General features: G+C 41.8%; 1 protein-coding gene across 3 annotated transcripts in view; it reads left to right on the top strand.

Moving 5' to 3' along the window:
- IQCE (IQ motif containing E) overlaps positions 1-18799 on the top strand; it is a 272321-nt gene extending 253522 nt beyond the window's left edge. For 2 of the 3 annotated variants that reach the window (XM_086940632.1, XM_086940633.1), the window contains 4 exons: positions 711-841; positions 1291-1409; positions 14784-15047; positions 18339-18799. In XM_086940632.1, coding sequence (XP_086796758.1) covers positions 711-841; positions 1291-1409; positions 14784-15047; positions 18339-18451 — 627 coding nt within the window. In that variant the 3' untranslated portion in view covers positions 18452-18799. The remainder of the gene's footprint in view (positions 1-710; positions 842-1290; positions 1410-14783; positions 15048-18338) is intronic. The other variant, XM_086940634.1, reaches the window with a different exon arrangement.
- Positions 18800-19278: the final 479 nt, after the last annotated feature.

Here is a 19278-nt window from a genome sequence, read left to right as displayed (position 1 = left end):
AAGGCAGGAGAGCTGAACCTTAAGATTACCTGAATCATTATGAAGGTAATGTTTTCATATTATATCAAGGTGTCTGAGCCTCAGGATTTTGCTCTCCAGAGGCACAAAAACAATGTTCACCTTTTTGAAATATATATATGTTTTAAATATGTATATTTTACACTACTTGCCAACAACATATACATGCTATCATGTATGCCATTAAAACCATCTTGTGGCCCATAAAAGGCTGTCAAATTACCACCGTTGTTTTCCACTAAAATTTAAATTGTTGAAGAAATTACTCCTGAAGGGTGAGCGGCTTAGTTCACAGCGTGGGAGTGACAGAAACCTCCATTTGTTTGATATTGAGTGGTCCCCAGTGCAATCTTCCACCTTACTAAGCCTATCCATACTGTTTGATTCTAAATAGACTGATGTCATGCCCATACAGACCTGTATTTGTGTGGATTCTGAAATAGCTCATCACACTATAAAGCAGTGTGCAGCAAGTGCTACAGAGAAAGTTTTGTATATATAGGCATGGCAGTACACTGCTCTTAAATATGTACCACTTAATGAAGTCCCTTTCCAAAAGTCAGCAATCGCACTAAATCATTGTCTTAACAAAAAAGGAAAACATACAGCATCCCTTCCAGGACCGCATGTTTATCTGACAGTGGCCAGCGAGTCTTTTAATAAACAGTGTTCTGGTGTACTTTCCTTTACAGAGTCCTAGTACAGTGCATAGTAACACCTCTACCAGCTCGCCCTCTGACACCAGTGCTGAGGAGGAAGCCGTGACCATGCTGCAGTCTGCTTTCAGAGCTCACATGGCAAGAGCAGAACAACATGACAGAAGGTGCTTCTTTGAATTAATTATAATGTTGTTTCACATTCTCATATCCACAGTTCCGCATTACCAAATAGGCAAAGTAGGCACTGACCTGGGCGTCCCGCTCCTTTTAGGGGCCCGCCACAACAGATCAAAATAATATTGATTTGACCTTGAAAATACAATCAAGCTTTTTCAAATGGTTTCCAATTCATTTTTGTTTAATAGCATTAATAATTGTTAATATTTAGTTTTGTGTAATATTAAAATTGTTGGTTGGTAAAATTAAAAAACGTATTAGGTAATAATTTGCTTGAGGGCCCCGAAATTTCGACAGCTAGGGGCCTCCACCGGACCGGGTTTGATCCGGCACTGCATAGGCACACTCGTTTCTCTCCCATACAAAACCGTGACATATGAGAAGGTAAAGGTTGGGGTGTACGCTAATGTGTAGTGCTTTTATTTTATTTTTTTAGTGCTTCGAGTTCAAGTTCTACTGCAGCGAACAGCAGTTCTTCCAGAAATCGTAAGGATTCAAGGTCTGCCTCAGCCTCACCTAGGCGAGCTTCTCCTAGAGCCTTCAGTGTGACTCCAGGTAAAGATATGTTGTGTTTGATGTGTCTCCATAGTACAATATTATCTGAAGGGCACTGATATTGTCTTGAATGTGGTGAGAGCTTCTCATTTAATAGGCTGCAGAAATGGAAGTCCCTCCTATGATTACGGTATGAAACATTGATACTTTGATACTCTCTGAATTAACTACTCACTGGTTTCTGCCCGGCTTTTATGTATGATTTTTATGAGCAGCTTTTTGAACTAGTAGTAGAAGCTACTCGTAGCTAGTTCAGACATCTTAAGGATGGATTTGCGTAATGTATGTTTTCTTCAAGCTAAATATAGGCTCAAAAAGCATTCATCTCCTGGGCTCATGGCAAATACATATTAAAAACCACACACAAAAATCAAAACCTAAAATAAATGGAATCATTAACTACCACTGAGCAAAAAGCTACAAAACAAGTCATTGTACGTAAATTGAGGTAGGAGTTTGAAACTCCACTGACAAAATCATATAGACTTCGAAATGCTGACAATTTAGTACTTCAATATTTCCAATCCTATCATTGTGCAAAGTCTGTGTGCATCCAACAAAAAATATTTGAAAATAAAACACACTCTTATAGCGGGGAGACTACAAATGAGCATAGCTAGTGCTGAATTTAGATAGTACTGCATTTGGTTAGTGGCCGGTACCAACCCAGAGTCCTTCATAATTTAAGAATCAATTTTTCAAATTTTTTCTGTGCATCAGCAAAACCGTAAAAAAACTGCTGTATTGTATGATGAAAATGCATCAGTGCATCACCACACATGTTCATCACACAGTGCCTGTTTTTTTTATTTTCAATTGATCTTTCCAAGATGGCGGATACCAATGTCAAAGTGGTAAATGAAAAAAAGATAGGTGGACAAGATTATTAATGATAAAAGAGCTGCCGAGGATATGAAGGGAAAGCTGCATATGGAGCAGAGGACAATAAAACACCTGCACTCCCATGGAGTTATGAAAATAATACATAAGGTAGCTCCCTGTTGGGTAGGGTGGGATAGATACAAGTCACTCAGTCCAAACAACCAGTCAAAGGACAGGGAAGGAACAAACACAAAATGAGTTAGAAAAGCCATTGAATAAGATACAAGCTAATGAGACTGACAAGAAAACCAACCAATTGTCTGATCCAAATCCACTGTTAAGAATGACAACAGACAAATAAAAGCTTTTCTGTGGATGAGACCCAGAAAGGGTAGCTTTATCTCCTGCATCACCAATTTGGTGTTAATAAGGCATCTAACAGCATGCATTACTACAGTATACGCTGCCACTACAGTCCATATGGGTTCATTCTAGATCCAGGGTTCTTTTACATCCTCCAAAAAAGATTGTGCTTTTTGAGTCTTGGCAAACATATAATTCCTGCCATTCCTTGCCACTTTCAATCGAGCTGGAAATAGCAAAGAAATGATTTCACAGTCAAATCTGAAAGCTCAGCATGTAACTGGTTTCACCTATTCCAGTTTGAAGAGGAAATGACAGAACCCGTCTCCCCATCTCATGTAATTTGTGCTTTGGGTTGGAGCCAGTCTCAGGATGGGGTCTCTCAAATCTGCATCTCTGATAATAGCTATAATGGTGCCTCCACTATATTCTCTCAACTGAAAGACAGACGGCAAGGGGAATCTGGTGGTCTAATTAAGCATCGTGCCATCCTTTTTCAAAATGTTTTAACTGTTTTTATTGTTATTCGAAATGACAAAAATACAAAAGATAACAAAACACAAGTCAGCAGGCATATCTCCCATTTCTCCCGTACATGTGGAGTAGGTAGTAGTTACAATTGGTGGAAATATAGTATATTTCACATTACGTTTCGCTAATCTTAGGTTTCTCATACTGTTCTCTTCCTCACGGTGGCTCTGCACCTACACATTCCTGTGAGATCATTTGCATAATGTCAGTGCCTTCATCATCTATCTCTAGCCCATTGTATCTCAACCAAGGTTGCCAAATCTTCCAAAATTTCTTGGGACACCCTCTTGTCTGATATACTGTCTTTTTTGACCCCATGTACATGTCCATGCCTGCCCATGAATCTTTCATAGTCGGGGGATCTGCTCTTCCCCAGTTCCTGGCTATGTCTCATTTGCTACTATAAGTCCTAAATTGCATAGCAAGAGGTTATATCTAGGCAAGTCGACATCTGTATGGATGCCCAGCAGGACGTATTTGGGATCCATTGAGATCTGCGTCTCAAATATATTGGTCAATTCCCGTATTACCCGTGTCCAGTAGCGATGTATTATTTGGCAATCCCAGAGAGTGTGGATATAGAAGCGCCTCTCAGTTTTGCATCGTAGGCACTCGGGTGTCTCAGCTCGGCCCATTGCATGCAGTCTCGCCCTATCATAATACACTCTATGTACTATTTTGAACTGGATCAACCGTAGCCTACGTTTTATTGCCACTTCTCTAGGATGCATTAGGGCCATCTCCCAGTCTATGTCCTCTAGTTCACCTGTTGTAGCCTCCCATTTACGTCGCAATGCTAGTAGATTGTCGTTAATATTATTTATTAAAGTCTTATATGTCCATGAGACTACCTTTTCAAGTATCTACTCCTAAAGCAACCTGCCTTCTAATGGATCATACTCGGGGAGATCAGCGATATCGGGTTTCTGCACTGTCCAGGCATGTTGGAGCTAAATATACTTGTAGTATTGCCTATCTGACAGGTTATAGTCCTCTTGTAGTTGTGGGAAGGTTATCAGATTTCCATTTCTAATAATGTCACCCAGGTTAGTTATCCCAATGGTGTCCCAGCCTCTGAATCCTCGCAGTTTTGCTATCTCCTGTAGCTGCCTGCCCTCCCATAGGGGGGTAGCCCTTGTCAACTTTTTTCCCATTTCATTTGGTGTTCTGCTTCTTTCCAGGATTTGATTACTCTCCTTGTTGCTGGTAGTAGACCCCGTATCCAGCCTCCTCCATATACAATATACATAATGTAGGTGAGAGTGTTTTTGAAATTGGAGTCTCTGGTGGTCTCCCGGTAAATCTCCCCATTCGTTAAGTACTATGAGGTGAGCAGCCCGATAGTATGCCCGTATATCAGGTAACGCTATTCCCCCATTATATTGACTGCGTTGTAATGCACAACGTGCCATCTTTATATCCAGGAGGAATGAGGTGATCCAGAAAAATAGTCTCCTTTCTTTAAAGCAATGGCTTGTCTGCTGGGTGGCAGAAAAGCCCATGGAGCCATTATTGGGTGAATCACCCCATTATCCAATATGAAAATCTCCCTTGTTACTTTAATCTGGAGCACAATTTGGGGTTCCTGAAACTCCTCGAGTGTGGGCACTTTAGTTTCCACCCAAATTAGCTTCCCACTGCCTCCTTGACAGACGTCATACATTTCACATTCTGCTATGCCTTCTCCAAACGCATACCAACAGCCTATGACGACCTCTCAAATGTATCTAATGTTTTGAAAATTATGTCTAAGGTTGCCATTATGCTCTATTGTCCATCAGCTAAATTTCTCATTGTGGTTTCACCATCCTCGTCTTTTCCCCTCTACTTTCTGTTTGTGAGAGGTCAGCTGGAACACATCTATTTTCTGTCTGCTAAGTATTTTGTTTCACACCTTGTTGATTAGCCTATTGGTTGCAGAGCTGATGCAATTCATTGCATCAACTCAAATCATATACACACAACACATCTAACAAAATTCAACACTGATACTCAATTAATTTTTTTTGCTGTCTTCCTGTCCCCCCCCCTATATTCCACTGTTTTTAACAACCATTTATATATTCAATATTCTTGTGAGCGCCTCCAATGGCACTTCTCCAAATAAAGTTGTGTACATGCTTCTTCTTTTATCACTACTACTGTGAAGAATCACACACTTTCGTGGCCAACCCTTGCACCGGCACCACCACATTCACACTCCTCTGTCATCATGCCACTCTATCTCACTGAGCCCAGATCTTAAAACCATCCTCTCCTTAACTTGTATATCCTCCTCCACTCAATGTCTAGCAGACACTCTGCTTCATTTAACCACCTTCACTACCCTTCCAGCATATCCTTCTTTTTATAGAGGGCTCATTCTGTATCAAATAAACAGCCTATATCCCTGATCACTTAGATTCTCATACTTATCCTTTACAGTTCACAGCTATTAACCCCTTCCCTGTGGGACATATTTCCTCGCTGTGCTGGGGGGAGGGGAGGCGCGTGCAGCGCCCCGGTACTCATGACGATCTGAGCTCGTCATGATGCAACGGTGGTCGAGTGCTCATGACGAGCTGAGCTCGTCATGACCACACCCGTTTGTGTAGAACGCTCGCACAGCAGGGGAATTTGCCCCGCGTGCGAGCGTTCCAACGGTCATGACGGGCTGAGCTTGTCATGAGCACCGTGGCATGCAAGGTGTTAATGAAACATGGATTGATTGAGCAGTCCCTTCACAGTTCCTGCAACACTGGTGCAGAACCTAAGCATTCTCTTGGAAAACACCTTGCCCATGGAACATAATTCAAAAATCGGACCCTCTTCTGTTTCAGCCACTTTCTAGAAACGATTCTCCCAGTGTTAAATACAGATCCTTTTCTGGATTTACATGTTGTACATTATTTCGCCATCTAGTGGTTGGTTCTATTTAAAAAAAAAAAAAACATTTTGGGTGTTGAGAATCCACATTTATTGTTAAGTCCATCCCTTGTGTGAAGTCGGATGGTGCCCTGGAAGTTTCTGTGCTTGGTCGCCATCTTCAGATTCTTTTTTGCTCCATTGGGTCTGGAAGCGCAACGGAACGCTTCTAAAGATTTTTGGAGAAAAGAAGACAAAGAGTCGGAAAACCAACAAAATCGCCAAAGATCATGAGAGAATCCAACGCGAGGAAAGGGAACCCTCTCAATCCAGACGGGGGACCCCGCCTGTAAAAACGTGGTTGGAGAATGAAGAGGAGAAATGCAGAAAAGGGTAATGGAAAACACTCCTTTTAAGTATTGCCCGAACTGCCATCACAAGTTTGCCAAAGGAGACCCCCACGAAGTCTCCAACCTTTGCCTGCCGATAGACCACAAGAATGAAGTCTGCAAGGCCTGTGCAGAGTTTGTAGAAAAACACACCATGTACGACGTTGACAAAGGCTAGAACATTACACTATGTTGAGCTCATACAAGACACAGGAATCTCTCAAAGACCTCCGATTATCCAGCGACAATGAGGAGAACATTGAGGCAGTTGAGAATGCACATGGAGAGGAAACCAATCGGGGCAATCTGTCGAAAAAAACTTCGACCACTCAGAAGGAGCAGGAGAAAAGAGCAAGAGCTAGATGCCAAAAGATTGCTTGGTGCCTAAAAGAGAATGCTGCCAGCCCTCGACGCGTAACAAGAGTGCTCAACGAAATGAAGCCTCAAGGCAAATATGGCAGCCCTGCTCCAGAGAAAGAAGGAGTTTGATGACTCATTGATAGAGTTGTACATCACAAGCAAACCTTTGACAACCACCGATTACGAAGACAATGAAGCAGACATGGAGGCGCCTGCAACCCCAGACCTGCATGAGGAGGAACAGGAGGAGTCCTACAAGCTCGAGGAGGTAGGAGGTAGAATAGAAATTGCAGTGTTTGACGAAAAAAGCCAGTTTGAGGACATATGGCAGGATCTCGTATCAGAGTCATTTAGGGAAGGTTTACTAAGCCATCCCTCGACGCCTTCCCCACCTGTCTCTTTAAAATACTCTCATAAAGAGGGCTGCAGACTCTTGCGGGGTGCAGTTGGAAGAGGAGAAAGAAGAATCATGCTTCCTACTGGAGACATTAATGCTCTCCCAGAAGGCAAATCAATATCTGCCAATGCTCCCCGGCATCTTCGACCAGCGGAAAGAGACCTTCTGAGATCCTGCCACAAGGGCAGTGAAACCAAGAGTGGAGAAGAAGTATAATATTCTATTTGGAACCCCAAATATTTAAAGAGCAACATCCCGGCAGACTCGATTATCATCTCCACTGCAAGGAAAAGAAACAAAGCCCTCACAACAACTGGTCACCACCAGAGAAGGAGAGCAAAAGGCTTGACTTGGTAGGAAATAACCTGGAGAGAGAAGCTAACACACAGTGGAGTTTAGAAAGCTCAAATACTCTGCTTAACATATATGCACACTAGCAATGTGATCAGATAGAGGGCCTAATGCAACATCTCCCTCAGTAAAACGCAAGAGGACCAAGAACGTAATACAGGAAGGCAAGAATATTGCCAACACCCGCCTTAAATACACACTGGATGCTGTAGACAGTCAGTAGGCAAATACGTAATGGAACAGCACTCGGGAGACCTGCCTGGCTTAGGGTATCGGGGTTCAAAACTGAGGAGCCTCAATAGTCAACATGCCCTTTACAGGTGATATTCTGTTTGGACAAGCAATGAATGATACACCAACTCACATAAAGAAAGACAACAACTCTGCAAAGGCAATGGGAGCACTGCAGTTCAGAGGAATCTGCAGGAGAGGAGGTCCTGCAAACAGAATGCCCACAGGCCGAGGGCCATTCACACTCGGACAGTAGCAACGAAAGCCCCAAAGTACCACACACCAAAGCTCAACTCTATAATGGCAACATCCAGCGAGGCAGTCCTTTTGGTGGAAGCCAAGAGGAAGGGGACACCTTCCCAGAGGGAGAGGATCAGCAGGCAAGTGACTCTCACCACACAACCTCACCACGAAACACATCTGGGGGAAGACCAGGGGGATTAAATTAGATCAGACAAGGGGATTTTAAACATAATACGCCATGGAACTGTATAGAACCCAGTAAAAGACCTCCACACATATCCCCCAAAGACCAAACACATCAGAGGACGAGATCTCACAACTCAGAAAGGAAGTTAATAAACTCTTTCCAAAAAAGAGCTGTAGAAAGGGTTCTCCCAGGGGAAGCAGGCAGTGGGATCTGCTCTCCTTACTTTCTTGTCCCAAAACAAGACCTGACACTAAGACTTATACTAGACCGCTGATTTCTAAACCGATTCATACAAACTCAACAGTTCAAGATGACAACACAACAAGGAGTAATGCCACTGCTAAGGAAAGGACACTACATGGCCACCTTAGATTTAAAGGATGCCTGCCTACACTTACCAATGTACCAAGGAGACAAAAAATATCTCAGGTTAGTCTTAGACTAAGTACATTACTAATTCAGGGTGCTGCCATCCGGCATAAAATCAACACCAAGAGTATTCATAAAGTGTGTAGCAGCGGTAGCTGCACAGCTAAGAAGACAAGGAATCCATGTCTATCCATAACTAGACAACTGGCTAGTAAAGGCACAATCAAAGGACAAATGCCACAAACGTATGCAATCATTGATTGCCGTACTGTAATGCCTTTGCTTTCACCATAAACTACAAGTAATCATCACCACGACCCGAACAAGTGAAAGGGTTCCTGGTAGCAACCATAAACTCAATGACAGCTCAAGCATACCCAGCAGGAGTAATGGGATCCTTTTCTGACAGTGAAGACTGTCACGAAGCTCATTGGCATGATGGCATCATGCATCCCACCTATACTGCATGCAAGATTACACATGCGCCCCATTCAGGAATGGATCCGCAATGTATGGTCATAAACCACAGGGTGCTGAAAGGGTGTCTAGTGCTTTTCACACCTACAGTACAAAAGGAAATACAATGGTGTAACCTGACAAATGTCAACATAGGAGTCCATTCAGAACAACAGTTCTCAAAGTGGACATAACCACGGATGCATCCCACAAAGGGTTAGGAAGCGCACACAGGCAAAATGAGGGTCCGGGGCTATGAAAAGACAAGGATGCCGTGAAACACAAGCTATCTAGAAACAAAGACCGTCTTTTTTGCCCTAAAAGCGTTCTAAACGCACATTATAGGTCAGACTATACAGATCAAAACGGAAAACATAAGAACCATGTTCTACCTCAAGAAGCAGGGGGAACAAGGTCATTCACCCTGTCCAAACTAGCACAGGAGATATGGAGTTGGGCTGCCCAAAGACAAGTCACACTTCACTATTCACCTACCACAGAACACCGAGGTGGCGGACTAAGCAGATAAGACAGCAGCTCCCACAAATGGGAGTTAAACAGGAGGTACAAAACACAAAATGCCAAGACTTTGCCTCCAAGTTTCCACACCACAGGTCCAAAGGAAATGCATACGCCTTTCCACTGATTCCCTCTGATCCCAAGAGTACTGTACCAGGCCTGACAGCGGGAACAACTCTCATCCTCATTAGCCGCACAGTGGGCCAGACAGACCTGGTATTTGGGCCAGCTGGAGATGGCCAATTGGGGGCAGGATCCCAATCGGGTCACAACAAGATCTGATAACATTGTAAAACAGAAGTGTGTGTCATCCAAACCAGCCACACTCAGCCTAGCAGCATGGCTCCTGAGTACGTAGAATTCTGCCACCTACAAGTACCCTATAGGACAATGGGAATCCTTATGGAAGCTAGAAAACCAAGCACAAGAAAATGCTACACAGATAAATGGAATAGATACATCCATAGGGGCAAAAGTAACAGGAGGATGTAAACAAGGCAGAACAGGAAACTGTATTACATAGCTCACACACCTGTTAGAAAGCAGACTGACATACTCATAAAGGTACACCTAGCATAAATTCTAGCTTATACCAGAGGTACATCTAAGACCAATCTCTTCACGCTCTAGAAGTGAAAACATCCCTAGAAGTTTCAAAAAGGGTTGTGCCACCAAGGACGATACCAGCTCCAATGTCTAATCTAAACAAGGTGCTAACATAACAGATGACTAAGCCCTTTGAACCTACGCACAGGACTGATTTAAAGTATCTAACCATAAAAGCAAAATTTCAACAAGCTATTGCATCCCAAAGCAGAGTCAGTGAGCTACAAGCTTAACAATACAGGAACCTTACCCCCAGATCCACAAGGACAACGTCCTTAGAACAAATCTCCAGTTTCTACTGAAGGTGGTGGCACAATTCCATGTCAACCAAAGTTTACAACTACCGACTTCCTTACTAGAGCCAAAAACACAAGCAGAAAGGGCCCTTTGCACACTGGACATGCGGAGGGCACTAATGTACTGCCTACAGGAAACAAAAAGTTTCCGTAAGGGATATTAATTATTTGTCTCCTTTGCCAGAGCAAGCAATGGATCACTAGGAACCAAGGGAACAATCACACGAAGGATAGTGGAAACTATACAAACCTGCTACACCAAAGTGAGATCAAAATTACCCTTGCACCTAAGAGCACATTCAACCTGAAACAAGGGCGAAACACATGCATTCCTAGCAAGTGTACCCATTGAAAAAATCTGAAGAGCGGCAACCTTGTTATCTCCACACACCTTCACAAAACACTGCAGTGTTGACATCCAAGTGAACAAGAAGACACAGATAAGGTGGAAGGTATTACAACAACTGTTTGCCAACAAATCCACATTTCGACCCAAACAGGATACTGCTATATAATCTAATGCACAGCATGTGAATCCAAACAATTATTCATGATGCAAAACTAATTGGTTACTTACTAGTAGGAGTAGTTTTGTAGCTTAAAGAATTATCTAGATACACATGCGATCCACCGCCTCCCTAGAAATGGGAGATAAAGTAAACAGTTGGGAAAGAGGAAAAGAAGAAGAAAAAAAATGAAGGAAAAATTGGGGGAAAGACAAAAAAGGAAAAGAAAAAGATTCTGAAGATGGCAACCCCACACAGGAACTTTTGGGGTGCCTCCTAACATCACACAAGGGATGGACTTTCCATCAAATGGTGGGCGCTGATGCCGACAAAAAAAAAGGAATACACAAAAGTTTCCGGACCCAACCACTGGATGGCGGAAAAATGCCCAGCTATGCGGGTGGGCCAGTGAAGGTGGTGCCTCCACTGCCCCAGTCATTTGATGGGCAAAGACTAAAGAGCTCCTTAGTTCGTAGTTTTGTTCTACGGAAATGATTGTCATTGAAGTGAAGGGATTTTTGCTACTAAATTCTGTCTACTGCTTGGGGTTTGTGTCAGTGCCCAGCATAATGGGGCAGGGTATGAAGACCATTTATGTGTAGGTTCTGTTCCCTTGTAAAAAATGAGCACTCGGTTTTGTTATCAGCTTCTTTTGTATGCAAGGAATTTGAAGAAGAAAGAAGGTGTTGGAGTTCAGGCTTGATTTGGTGGAATGTCACACCAAAGCTTATATATAAAAAGAATGGCCAGCCATTTCTTGTATCATTGAGGAGCCAGAATGTGTGCTAGCGCATAAGATTTATGCAGTCTGTTTCCCTCGAGCTGGTCCATAGTCTGGCAGCTGCATTGAGAGCTTGTTTTATGAAGCCTAAACTGTAGCTTGTAGCTGGGCTGTGAGGGAGGTACAGGAACAATACCTTCCCCTAGAGGATAACACTTATTCGGCTGAATTTCTTGAACAAAGGGGGATATTTGTTACTTTGTAGCCAGGTAACTTTGTTAGTGTTTTTGATCCAGGTGAACAGATATTTTGCATATAGCCTAGATATTATATACACATGAGTGAGTGTTGTGTGGACAAGGTGACTCATTGCTTTGGTGCTGAGTGGCAGATTGATCCACTCACCGTTAACTGTCTGGTTAATGGTTAGAGCGGCAGACCCTGATGCAGAGGTCTAGCCCGGGACCAGGGTTCAATTCCCCGCCTCGGCGGGTCTTGGGCTCAAAAATTCCACGGACCTGATAATTCTCGCCTCAGTGCCTATTCCAATCATGGAGTCCCACTCTGCAACTCTGGGCAATAGCTTGCTTAATCTCCACAACGTCCCCCACAACGCTAAGGATGCCTAGCCTCCACCTTGGGGGTGCCCAGGAGTGGACGCCTCACAGGGAAAGCCAGGATGGGTTCCACAGCGGTATTCGTACAAGCCCCTTGAGACCCTTGCGGGTGAGTAGTGCGCTATACAAATATCAATTTACATCAATTTACTAGAAAGTCCCCTTTATCTTAATTGGGATGTACAGTTGAATATTAGCAGGCGATGCTGTCTGAAGTCATGCATATCTATCATGGCACCAGCAATGTTATTGGTTGCTTAGCTATTTGGCTTATTTAGGGAGGGTGAAATGTAATATGGCTGATATTCTAATGTCTAATAATGGACTCCAGGGTGCTTTAAGAAAGATGTCTCCCAGCGCATTGCCCATAGCCACACAATTAATGTTCTTCCCCCATGTATTTGCAATTTCTATCCAGACACTCAACAATCCGTGTCTTCACACGGCATATTGCAGTTAACATTCAATGCCTAAGAATTCATCTCTCTACTCAACAAACACAACTTTTCTTAGGGGCCATACTAGATATAATCACAAGCAAAGCTATTTCCAACAACAAGAGTGAATGCATTTCAAAGGCTGCCTCCATTTTGTCATATGTTGCATCATCTGAGAATGAAAATGAAACTGTTGTGAATGTCTTTTTGCATCGCATCTAATAGAGACTTCTAGCCGCAGATTACTTTCCCAAACTTCTGATGCTGCTGAAGGAGAGGCAACGCTTGCTTCAGAGTCCTGGTCTTCGAGGAAAGGGTTGTCTTTCCCATCTGAAAAGCATTGATTTAGTTGAAGCATTGACTTGAGTATTTCTGCAGTTCCTAATGTTCACATGCTTGTCCCTTTCGCTTACCTGAAATTGAGTGTGCATAGAAGTGGCTTAGTTTGCAGTGTGCACGCCGAGGAAAAAGGAATCGCCGAACTCATTCTCAACCCTATTTGTATCAAAAGAAACATTAGGGATAGCAAACTTGGTAGACCATCCACATTTGCCCCCTTACACACTGCAGGGTATTTACACAGTGTACCCAAGAGCCATTGTTTGCACATAGTCAACCTATTTCTCTATAGACCACTATTTCTAATGAGCTGTCACCCTCGGTTCCCCAACGTCACCCAGAAACCTGCACAAAAACAAAACACCTCATAAACATGAAAGTAGTCTATTGAAAGAGTGCAAGCTTCCCTAACACAACAGTTCTAACACGAGGAAGCAGCTGTGCAAGCTTTAATTACTGAGCACGTGTACATAAAAGTGGGTAGCAGGAGTGCAAGCTTTCAACACACAAAAGTGGTACTGAAAGCATGATGCAAGTGTTTTTCTTAAATCGCTTTTTAATCCTGCAAGGCCGGCCGGAGCAGTGCAAACTGTGTCCTGATTCAGCATAGAAGTCAACAGCAGTGCAAGCGTCCCTATTGCAGACTGGTACAGCCCAGTATGCATTAGCAATGTAAGAAAACATAATCAATCAGTTCTGTTTAAGGTAGTATCACCTTCTGGAGGTAAGTCTCTCTCTTGTCCCAGGACTTTACTTGGCATCTTACCCATGCATAGGTTGATGCCTCCTACTAATTACTGCTGGTTGGGTGAAATATATAATATGGACTCCCATTATGAATCAGATGAAGGGCCTTAACATTACATGTTGCATTTATTTCCTGACATTCCCATTGAAACTATTTTTGGGCTTGTGTTTGTTTTCCGCCTAAAAGTCCTTAAGAAACTGTTGACCAATGAAATCTAGCCTTTTCTGTAAGTGTGAGAGCTGGAAGCTAGGTTGTTGAAAAATGGAGAGCACGATTTTTTCTGTACTTATCCCTCCTGCTCCTATGTGCAACCTACCGCTGGAGTAACTTGGAAAAGGTGTTTGAGATCTGTTAGCCAGTCGAGAACAAATAGCCATGTCTCTGGGAAATAGTAGGGTCTGCTGCCAGCCAGTTCCCCTGCGCCCAGCCTCCCATTTGCATGTCAGACACTCATGAGTATTCCCTGCAAAACACGAATTAACCACTATACAGTGGAAACTGATTTAAAGGCCTGGAAACATGACAGTCGTAAAGTGATTAATCTGAAAGGCTGAGTTATTGCTCTTAAACAATCACTAGGAGCTAAACCATGCTTCCTTTGTAGGATTTCAGCGATCCATTTACTCTTGCAGAATCTGAATCTAACCAGACTGTTCAGCTCAAGAAGGACTCCCCCATAATAAGAATGCTTTGCTGGATGTGAGTTTCCATTCCAGCTTCCCACTGTCACTAATATATTTCATACTGCAGCATTTCTTTTATCTTCCAATTTCCAATAATTTATGGAAAAAGTTGGACTACCAAATAATGTTGTGGGCCAAAATATAATTTCTGCTTCAACAGTTCCTAATTAAGAATCCAATCAAACTCAATAACAAATGTTGAAGTTAAGCCACATATAATCCAAAATGAAATATGTAGACGATTCAAAACGCTGTTAGCTTTTGTTTAGAGCCTGGAACTATTAATTATTTGTATTCTACCTTTTCAAGGTGGTTGTTTATTTTCAGCTATAAGATGTTTCGTCTGTGATAAATTTCAGATAATGAAGATTCTGATGTCAGCGAGGAGCTAATAGAGGAAGTCGTGTCTGAGGATGAGATAGCCACAAAATGGAAAAATCCACAGGAGGATGAGAAAGCCACAAAATGGAAAAATCCACAGGAGGTTGAGAAAGCCACAAAATGGAAAAATCCACAGGAGGATGAGAAAGCCACAAAATGGAAAAATCCACAGGAGGATGAGAAAGCCACAAAATGGAAAAATCCACAGGATCTCAAGTTTTCACAACGACCGCAATTACCAGGTACAAGATTATTAGATTTACTTCTGAAATTTATGGCGAAGGAAAGGCATTCTTGTTTAGCTTTGGAGTAGGTTTCCCAAGTTCCTTGCCAGCCCAACCTCACTGGAAAAGAAGATAATAATGTTGTTTTGTTGGGTAAGAGGGCAGAATCCCATCCTAATAACTCTATGGAAAGCAAACCAACATTTTCTAGTAATTAACAATTCTATTCTGTTCTATTTTTGGCATTTCTAAAGTGCATGGCTACCCAAAGAAACATACACGTTTGGTTTGTGTTATTTACTTAGATCATAATTGCTGGAAATATACTCCTAACTTGACACTATATAAATGATACTCCTTACAGATGCCTCATAATCAACTTCACAATCTTACACGGGATCTCAAATTTTCAATAGTACTCGTTACTGGTACAAGATGGCGCTGTTGTGGCCCTGGCTACCAATCTGCAAGATCTCATTTTTGTGCCATGAATGTGATGATACACAAAGAAAAAAGTTTGCCTACAGGGGATTTTGTTTGGAAAGTATTTTTGGAGATATTATCTTAAAGGTATTTCTAGGTTACAACCCTATTAAGTGGTGACCAACAGTTTGAATCAGAACAAATCATTAATTTTTTCAATGAAACACGTAATTTTGAAAGAAACAGCAGTTAAAACATGACACACGGGGTACAAAATCTACTTCAGGAAAAACATATATTTAATATATGAAAAATCAGGGAATGAGGATTTGAGACAACCAAACATAGACTGTGAGGTAGCGTGAATTAACCTACACAACAGCTATGTTAACATCTTTTGACATATATATAAAGAAGGATGTCAATAAATCAATAAACAACTCCTCAAAACAATTAATGTCAAACGAAAAAGATGCCGTAGTTGACGTTTCTGTCTGTGATGGCGATGAGACCGTCAGACCATCTTCAGGACAAGAGGTTGAGGAAAATCCTTTTAAGGAATATTATTAATTAATTCCTGAACGTGAATCTGTGAAAATTCTCTGGATTCAAAAAGAAGCTTGTGCGAGGTAATATAATCTGTGGTACTATGATGTCCGTTCACCATGCTGAAAAGTTCCAGCCGTTAGCGGTAAATTCACTGTGGGCTCTTCCTAGGTTATGAAACTCGATCAACACGCCTGAGTTCTCGTCAATTCCGAGAACTCAGGCGTGTTGATCGAAGTAGTGTAGTGGTATCTGTTTGAAACCATACGTGTAATGAATTCTCTGTTTCATTGGCAGACTCTTCCTTATTGCTTTTCTCCTCTCCTTGTAAAGGTGTCCATAGGAGAGTCCTCTCAAGATATTAATATTAAATATGAAGGTAAATTTTATATGTAACGATTCAGATTAATTGGTCCCAGACACCTTTCTTCTTCGCTTTTACGCATAGCAGAATCTGTGGACAACCAAAGGACGTAATATGGTTTTATGACACAAAAAATGTGGGCACCTTGTCTTTGATGGCATTGAATATTCATCCTCCCATCACTTCCCTCACACGATATGAATGTCACAACTGCCCATTACATTGAGTCGTTGAAAGAACTTCTTGATGACTTAGCACCTATAAAAAAGAAATAAAAAGAGTTAAGCCATATCATTCAGAGTTCAGAGAACTCGGTGAGGAAAGCAGTCATTAACAGTGCTGGAGGAAACATATAGACTCTTACCATCTCTGTCCAACTTTTACGGCATTAGGACTGTCAGGAGACTCTTCAGTGCCAAGGCAAATTTCATGAAATCACTAATAGAAACTGCTAATAATGGACTCAGGCGAGTCTTTTGAAGTCGTAAAATTGGCCAATAGCCCCTTCTTTCCTTCACTGCCCATTTTTCGGATGCAAAATATATAAAGAATGTATTCATTCTTCAATTATAAAGTTAAATCCATTGAGCATTCGTTTTTAACTTTCCAGGTATTTAATGGCCCTCATTGACAGTATGAAATCTGAGGACACATAACTGAAAGTCGAATCTACTCAATTAACTTACAGAAAAGGTGAACTAATTATTCCCTAGATCATCTCCACATTGTAATTGTTTTAATCTACCCAGGAAACCCATGATTAAAGACTGTGAAGGGTATTCCTGAGGTAGTTTTATGTCTTCCCCTCGATTGTTTGTTTATATGTAGTTTACTGCGTGGATCCCAACATATTTGTTTGATTTGTCCTCCCTCTCCCTTTGCTTCCTCCCAGGCATTGGTCTGCGTGAGGATTTTGTAGCCGCTCTATGATGAAGCATGCCACTATTAGTGGGTGAGGGCAGTTTTAAACAAAGCTTGCATTTTCCCTGAGGGGGTGTGCTTTTTGACCAGCCTATTCCTATGTTTTCCCTTTTGGTGGGTACTTGAGTTCTATGATAAGGAGGATGGAAAAGGAGTAGTACCTCTCTCCCCCTTTTAATGTGTGATGACCAAATTTGAAAATAAAGAACCCTTTATAGTTCCGTTGTCGATGCATATTGAATTTAAATCTTCCTCCCTCCTCCCCTACACACTACGACTTCTCTGATAACATCCAAAGAAGGATCTTAAATGTCACATTGACAGGCTCTTCCAAACGCTTCTATAACTATTATCCTTAAGTTTACTCAATCTTGCTCTAACCTATCTCTTGCTTCCCACTACCCGAGGACCACATTTGCCTGTCCCTTGCTTCACCATCTTTTTCCACCATGTCCTTTGGTCTGCCCTTCTTATTTAGTACAGCCAGGTTGTGTCTGTCGTTTGCCATCATGGTTTCTCATCTGCCTCACTTAGGTACTTGTTTGTTTCCCTTTTCTTCAAGATGATGTTCTGTCGGTTTGCCTGTCATGTTCTTGTAGTCCAGTCTACATTCACTGGTGGCTGCTAGTCCCTTATGATTGTTTTAACCTTTATCCCTTCTCCACTTGTACAATCTCTGTATTGTTTGTTGATCCTGCTGTTTTACTCCACATTTTGAAGTATGGTCTTACTTTATCAGTTGTGCTCGTGTACAAGGTTGCTTACCCCTCCCAGTTCACCACTAACCTTGACTTTTCAAGCTGCTCTATTGGCCTTGGGACATATTCATGCTTCATAAAACTGCAAGGAAATAAACACTGCCCTTTATGCTGAAGCTGACTGTATTGTATCTTTGGGACCAAAACTAAATTGAAGGCCTGGTGACATGAAATCAATTTGCAGGTAAGAAACTTTGTTGGTTTTTAATGGAAAATATGTAACTTTGAGTCGGATGGATGGGTTTCTTTCATAAGGCCAGTCAATAATTATAATATTTGCTTGTGTTTTTATTGTAGCACAACAATACAATAAAGTACGACCAAGAAGCTTCTCTCCCGCCTCAAATGATTTGGACTCTGATGACTCCGATGATATCATCATCTCTCCTTCTCTGCGTACCAAGAGATGAGACTTCATGTCCTAGCTGGGGCCAACTTTTCCTTCATTCATGAGCTATGATTAGTAACATTGAAACCAACTTGTCGTGTATCCGTCTTAATTGAGTTTGTCGACTCTTTGTAGACGTATTGATTTTTTACATTTTCAGCATGGGCCTTAATACCAAACAACCTTAATGATCTAGTGTGAAAAATATTGGGAGGGGCGAAGCACCTATTATAAAGTGCAGAAGAAAAGAGCCATTCCTAATGAGCCAGTGATGGGCTCCAAACATTTATTACCTCAACACTGAGAAAGTGTCTCGTCGAAATTTCGCACTTTGAAAGTGTCTGATCCCAAAAAAAAAAGACTCAACAAAGAGGGAGAGAAAAAGGAACATCGAAAAAAGAGGAGTGTAGTGGAAAAAAGTAGGGCACAGGAGATTATTCCAGATAAGGGAACAGAAAGTAAAAAAAATATAAAAGATTAGACAGAGGCACACAAACTGGGTAAATGCAAAGAAAGATGCGAAGGGAATCCGAAAAAATTGTTTGGGGCGTTTACCATGTTTGACAAAAAAAGATGGCAAAAAGGTCAGCGAAAAACGCAGAAGGATGGAAAACTACACGAAGGAAACACCATATTTAAAAAATAAAACATACACTTCGGGAATGGAACAAATTGTAGGGAAACTGAAGTAAAAACAGGAACAAGACAAATTAGAAGTAAAAACTTTGAATGCATGAGGTACATTCGTACAGCACACAGCCCTCTCTCTGCCTTTTACTGTGGAATATCCCACTATAAGCAACCATAAATACATGTAGAATGACTGAAACGCAAAAGGAATGTTTGCCC

The sequence above is a fragment of the Lissotriton vulgaris genome, chromosome 10 (genome assembly GCF_964263255.1).
Source record: "Lissotriton vulgaris chromosome 10, aLisVul1.2, whole genome shotgun sequence".
Classification (NCBI taxonomy): domain Eukaryota; kingdom Metazoa; phylum Chordata; class Amphibia; order Caudata; family Salamandridae; genus Lissotriton; species Lissotriton vulgaris.
This window is presented reverse-complemented; position numbering and strand designations above follow the sequence as displayed.